This window comes from Manduca sexta, unplaced genomic scaffold (assembly GCF_014839805.1).
Source record: "Manduca sexta isolate Smith_Timp_Sample1 unplaced genomic scaffold, JHU_Msex_v1.0 HiC_scaffold_2308, whole genome shotgun sequence".
NCBI classification, from domain to species: Eukaryota; Metazoa; Arthropoda; class Insecta; order Lepidoptera; family Sphingidae; genus Manduca; species Manduca sexta.
The window spans coordinates 2,021-8,880 of record NW_023593259.1 but is presented as its reverse complement, the minus strand read 5'-3'; the positions used below and the strand labels follow the sequence as shown (position 1 = coordinate 8,880).

The following is a 6,860-nucleotide window of genomic DNA, read 5'->3' as shown; positions in this document are numbered from 1 at the left end:
ATAATTTTCCATATATATTATAATTCTCTTTGAAAGAATAATACGTCATATAGAAATATCAAACAGATCAAATGATTACATTTTTATTTTCCACATTGTGATTATTTACTTCTTAGTTATCAATTACAATCTTAAAGAGGTACTTTCGAAAATGTTTGCTATACAATTTAATACGATTATCTACATTGGCAAACGCCTATAAATTTATAAGTAAGTCCATTCCAATTTATTTCGTTTGGCTGTATATAAGGGAAAAATACAGGGATAATGATGCCAGAAGAAAAAGTCAGAATGCGCAAGCAATTAGGGTTGCTTGAAGGTGTCACCCTAATACTAGGTATTATATTTGGAAGTGGCATCTTCATTTCGCCCCGGGAGGTGCTGCAGAAGACCGGCTCAGTGTGGGGCTCTCTCACTGTTTGGGCCATTTGTGGAGGACTAGCGACTCTTGGCGCCTTATCTTATTCTGAGTTGGGTAAGTATTATTATTAAGTGGCGTGGAGTTTGTCTTTGCGCTGAAACTGCCTGTAAATAGAGGCATTATTAGAACTTGCAAAACATCTGCGCTTGAATACAATTCAAATTTGATAAAAAGTTTCATAGTGGCCAAAAGTTACACTGGTTATAATGATACAACGGACTTTTACCAACCGGTCTCCAGTCAAGTACAAAACTATTTCTTCCTGTATCATGTGAAAATAAAACTATTATAATGGCTATTTTTCTAAGGCAATAAGATTTTCATCCCGGATTTCATATTCGGGCTAGGTTGATATATTTGGTGGTCTGAAGGCCAACTGGTTTCTGTGACATTGTTTTGTTACAACATTACGAAGTAATTTTTTGGGAATAAAAGTGGTCAACGTAACTTGACCTTATGTGCCTTGTGTTTTTTTAATTGCAGTGAATGACGAGACGAGCTTACCGTTCGCCTGATGGTAAGCAATGCGACCGCCCGTAAACAGGAGAAACACCATCCAACACCTTGGATTACAAAGTATTGTTTGGTATTCCACTGCACTCACCATCCTAAGACATAAGATGTTAAGTGTCATTATGTCCAGTAGTTACACTGGCTACAATGTCCTTCAAACCGAAATACAACAGTGACACACTGCTGCTTGGCAGCTGAAAATCTATATATATAAAAATGAATTGCTGTTCGTTAGTCTCGCTAAAACTCGAGAACGGCTGAACGGATTTATCTTATCTTGGTCTTGAATTATTCGTGGAGGTCTAGGGAAGATTTAAAAGGTGAGAAAAATTCGAATAATTGCCGGGAAAATCCTCAAAACAGCATTTTTCTATTTCCCATACAAACGTTTTCTAAATAAAATGGAGAGTCAATTTGTAATTTATTACCGCTGCATAAAGTTCAAATTCGCGTGCGCGTTGGAGGATCTAATATCGCGTTCTGAAACTCAACAAAAGTGAAAGTGAATCGCGAACGCGACAAAATTGCATAGTCTCAAAATACATAGTACATAAATAGTGGTCGGCTTCGAGAAACTCAATTTTAGCTAACTTCAGTTGTTAATATAATATATAACTCAAAGGTGACTGACAGTGATATATCAAGGAACAGCCCAAACCATTGGACGGATCGGGCTAAGACTTTACATGCATAAAGCTACTATGACGTAGGCATCCCCTAAGAAAGGATTTTGATAAATTCTACCCTTAAGGGGATAAAATAGGGGATGAAAGTTTGTATAAATGTTCTTAGATTTTCGACTGATTGAACTGAAATTATAGATTGGGGATAAAATTAGTTTGAACCTATAAGTACCGGGAAAATATGTAGCAAGACTTTTATCAAACAGTGGAATTTTATCCTGGAAAACACCTTCACGCGGGCGAAGCCGCGAGCAAAAGCTAGTAAATAATAAATATAAATTAGTAACTATTTTATTTTTTTTACATAGCTAGACATATGTTGGTTAGAATCACCAGAAGCACTATTATTTTGAATTTTACATTTACACATATCGTTATACCTGATCCATTCGCAACAAAACAAGCTTCATTCTAATAGAGTGTTCCATCACATTTTCAGGAACAACACTGGCGCAGAGCGGAGGAGACTACCACTACATCGACGAGGCGTATGGACCGCTGCCCGCCTTCCTGTACTTGTGGGATGCTATTTTCATATTTATGTTAGTTTTATTTATTTTATTCTTAAACTCATTAATCTTTATTGTATACATGCAAGGCATAAAAAATATATACTATAGATACTAGGATTAAGAAGAATCATTATTCTTATTTCAAGTATAGATTGCTAGATGCACTGGTTTATAATTTAAAAATTCTACACGTAATGGAACGCCCAGTATTTAAGTGAACTATATGTATGGTGCTCGTCGTAGAATTCGTACATCACATAATATCGGCCATGCATGGCTGTTATACAAACCCATAGAATGAAATGCCCAATGTGAGAGTCGAACCCAAAGCCATCAGGTCCACCGGCCTCATACGCCTTTAGATTATAAATTATCAGCGCTAATTCACTTGCTGCACAGTTTGAGATTTAATTATTTGATAGTGACTTCCGAAATTATGTATCAAAAAATACACATCACGCATTTATTTCCGAAGGAGTAAGCAGAGGTGGGTGATGTAGTAGGCGATGATCCTATCTCCATACCGGGCACCAATTCCAGACTCCGAGATGATAGTGAGCAAAAAAACCGAAATATCAATTTGCTCGACCCGGGATTCGAACCCGGGACCTCAGAGTATTTGTCGTACAGCGTATATAATACACCTACGCCACCGAGGCCGTCAGTCATGAAAATAGGGTATCTGACTTATTAATTCTTTTATTACTTTTATAAAATAATGTACGTCTTATAAATTCTAAAACGGAAGAAATCTGATGAAAAATCCACAAGTTATAAGCCTTTGAAATTTGGTTGTAGGGATAAGTGTAAAAAAATAGAAAAGAGACGAAATACTTGCATGTGACGTCAGCGGTGCATTACGATGCGTGCGTAACAAAGAGCTGGAGCGATATCCCCATTCCACGTCCACTCCTGCACTTAGCAATATTTGAAATTTGAATTACTGACCCATCTCTTACCGAATTTTAATGCTGTTTTCACACAAAGATTTATTTATTGCACTAATTGGCTACATAATATAATAATCACAAAATGAAACATAGTCAAATACCCATCAAATACCCTATTCTTTATCTATACTTATAATAAATCTGTAGAGAGGTCAATTCTGTACATGAAATATATTTCCAAAATAACTATCAGGGGGTGATTAGGGATCGATACTGATGCCAAAAATGCAATTGGTAAAATTTTTGTCTGTCTGTCTGTCTGTATAACCGTTATAGAAACAAAAACTACTCGACGGATTTTAATGAAACTTGGTACAATTATTTGTCATACTCCTGCGCTGGTTAAAGTATACTTTTCATCACGCTACAATTAATAGGAGCAGAGCAGTGAAGGGAAATGTTGGGAAAACGGGAGAAGTTACTCCATTTTTTAAACTTCCGTCGCGTGTGCAACTTTGATGGTTAAAGCTACACAGAAATCATGTATGACGGAAATGTTCTCCTTAAAATTATGTAAAAAATATCCCACGACAGCACATGTCTATCTTTTATGGTTGACTCACAATAACACGTGTAACTCCCGATAGCTTAGCAGTTCGAAGCTTTCTCATTGTATTTGTCTACTCTTACGTTTATAACACTCTCAGTCATCCCTAATTAAAAAAGTTAACATTATTAAATATTCCATAAAAAATAATCATAGAAATCGATATAGAAACACCAAAGTTATACATGAGATACGCTAGTAATAAGCCATCATACGTGAATACTGAATCATGCTATAAAGATTATTTCTGTATATATATAAGGTCGCGAACGCACAGGCAGGCGGCTTCCTTGGCACCTAGAGGCTAGCGAATCACCTAGCGAGTAGCTTCGTAAAACGAACATTCTCGAATGTTCGCGACCGGCTCCATTTTTGAAGTCCGAAATAAACGCGGGCGAAGCTGCGGGCGGTTAGTTTTAAATATATCTATTGTGTCATATGAGACTTATCCTTTTTCTCAGTTTAAACTTACATATCCACTAATATTATTAATGCGAAAGTTTGTGTGTTTATTTGTAAAAAAAAATACCCCTCCTAATTTCCCCTCGACCCTTTATCGCTCGCTGATAGCCTCCAGCGACCACAAAGGGGGTATAAGAAAGACCACGACAGATCTATGTGATATTGCACACAAAAACTATAGACTATCAAACATGTTCAACAAGAATTGCTTTTTAAGGACTCTGACTGTACTCTGACTTATCTTCCAGACCAAGCACTAACGCCATCATGGCTCTGACATTTGCCAACAACGTGCTTCAGCCGATATACCATGGTTGCACCATAAATCCGCTGTGCAGGAAACTCCTAGCTGCCGTCACGATATGTAAGTTATCTGTAACATGTTCGGTTCTCAGCGGTGATGATAAGTGATTTTTTTCACGATGGTTATGATGTTGGAGGGCGCGAGATTTCGCTATTTTATATATAGTTCGTCGCCCTCCGAGGGTGAAATGATTACGGGTTCTCATATGAGACGTAAATTCAAAGAATTATTAACTAGTGGTGCTAAATTAATATCACAAAGTAAAAATAGTAAGCGTATGAGTGCGGGGAGGTTAATAAACTAAGAGAATATAACTGGTTTTATTACTTTTCTATAAACTATAATTTCGTAACGCGCCTAACCTTTTTTATCTGCCACCTTTACTTCCTATCTCAACATGAATATTTTTTACATGTAAGCCTAGAAAACTTGCATATACCAGCTTCTGCAAGTTTAATAGCTAATATAAACCTTGGTTAAGTCACGCCGATTATCTGTGAGACATTGGGCGTTCTCATAATTATTCAACTGCTTCCTCCATTATTCCACGTATTAAGCTGAACGTACAAGCTTAACGATTTACAGTGCTATGAGACACCTCTATCGAACCTTCCTACTTAATGATACTTATTCCTCAGGTTTCCTGACGTTTATAAACGCTTATGACATCAAGTTCACGACGAGGATGCAGAACGTCTTCTCTCTCACCATGATATCATCGCTGGTGGTGATTGTTATGGGGGGGATGGTTTGGATGGCTCAAGGTAACTTAGCCTTGTTTTTCCAAAAGTACGTCGGTAAACTAGTGGATCATTTGACGTTAATTTATCACTGCCCATAAATCATAATTATAGACAGAGAATTTTTAGATGAACTGCTGTATGCAGAAGAATTTATTATGGAAGTTGGAGTATTTCACGTGAAACGGACAACGAAAAAATGTCAGGTTCTTTATTTTGTTAATGATCGGATCAAATGGACTTCTATGGGACCCGATTACGTCTTTATTTTAATATTGTTACTCTAGTTACGAATTAATGCAGCTTCTAAGAACAATTCAAATTGTAAGAACGGATTTTTCCATAGTTATTAATAAAATTACACAAATTGCTTGAACAATAAGTAAACAATGTTAATTACAGAATTTAAATTGATTTTCGTCGAAATTAATAAAAAAAAAATGTTTGTTAATATTTGAACTGGTATCTAAATTTCTGAGCTCTGTCAAGGTAGCAGTAGTAACTTAGCAGAATTAAACCAAATATATTTTAGAATTTGTTGCTAATTTGTTGCTAATTAGTTACCACTATTTCGATTTTGTTGCTCCAGCCGTTTAGAAAAAAAACCGGTCACTGCTATCATGATATCAAGCTAGCATGGACCATAACGAAACTTATACTTATATGATCAGACGTAATGTAGGAATTTGTTGCTAATTTGTTGCTCATTAGTTACCACTATTTCGATTTTTTTGCTCAAGCCGTTTAGAAAAAAGCTACCACTGCTATCTTGATATCAAGCTAGCATGGACCCTCACGAAACTTATACTTATTTGATCAGACGTAATGTAGGAATTTGTTGCTAATTTGTTGCTAATTAGTTACCACTATTTCGATTTTGTTGCTCCAGCCGTTTAGAAAAAACCGGTCACTGCTATCATGATATCAAGCTAGCATGGACCATAACGAAACTTATACTTATATGATCAGACGTAATGTAGGAATTTGTTGCTAATTTGTTGCTCATTAGTTACCACTATTTCGATTTTTTGCTCAAGCCGTTTAGAAAAAAAGCTACCACTGCTATCTTGATATCAAGCTAGCATGGACCCTCACGAAACTTATACTTATTTGATCAGACGTAATGTAGGAATTTGTTGCTAATTTGTTGCTAATTAGTTACCACTATTTCGATTTTTTTGCTCAAGCCGTTTAGAAAAAAAAGCTGCCACTGCTATCTTGATATCAAGCTAGCATGGACCCTCACGAAACTTATACTTATTTGATCAGACGTAATGTAGGAATTTGTTGCTAATTTGTTGCTAATTAGTTACCACTATTTCGATTTTGTTGCTCAAGCCGTTTAGAAAAAAACCGGTCACTGCTATCTTGATATCAAGCTAGCATGGACCATAACGAAACTTATACTTATTTGATCAGACGTAATGTAGGAATTTGTTGCTAATTAGTTACCACTATTTCGATTTTGTTGCTCAAGCCGTTTAGAAAAAAAGCTACCACTGCTATCTTGATATCAAGCTAGCATGGACCCTAACGAAACTTATACTTATTTGATCAGACGTAATGTAGGAATTTGTTGCTAATTAGTTACCACTATTTCGATTTTTTTGCTCAAGCCGTTTAGAAAAAAAAGCTACCACTGCTATCTTGATATCAAGCTAGCATGGACACTCACGAAACTTATACTTATTTGATAAGTCGTAATGTAGGAATTTGTTGCTAATTAGT

General features: G+C 36.1%; 1 protein-coding gene across 1 annotated transcript; it reads left to right on the top strand.

Moving 5' to 3' along the window:
- The first annotated feature begins 237 nt into the window (after positions 1-237).
- Positions 238-5,368, top strand: LOC119192064 (b(0,+)-type amino acid transporter 1-like). Its single transcript, XM_037445909.1, has 4 exons — positions 238-475; positions 2,057-2,159; positions 4,337-4,452; positions 5,031-5,368. The coding sequence occupies exons 1-4, from the start codon at positions 268-270 to the stop codon at positions 5,231-5,233; spliced, it is 630 nt and encodes a 209-aa protein (XP_037301806.1). The 5' UTR covers positions 238-267; the 3' UTR covers positions 5,234-5,368.
- The last annotated feature ends 1,492 nt before the right edge of the window (positions 5,369-6,860 follow it).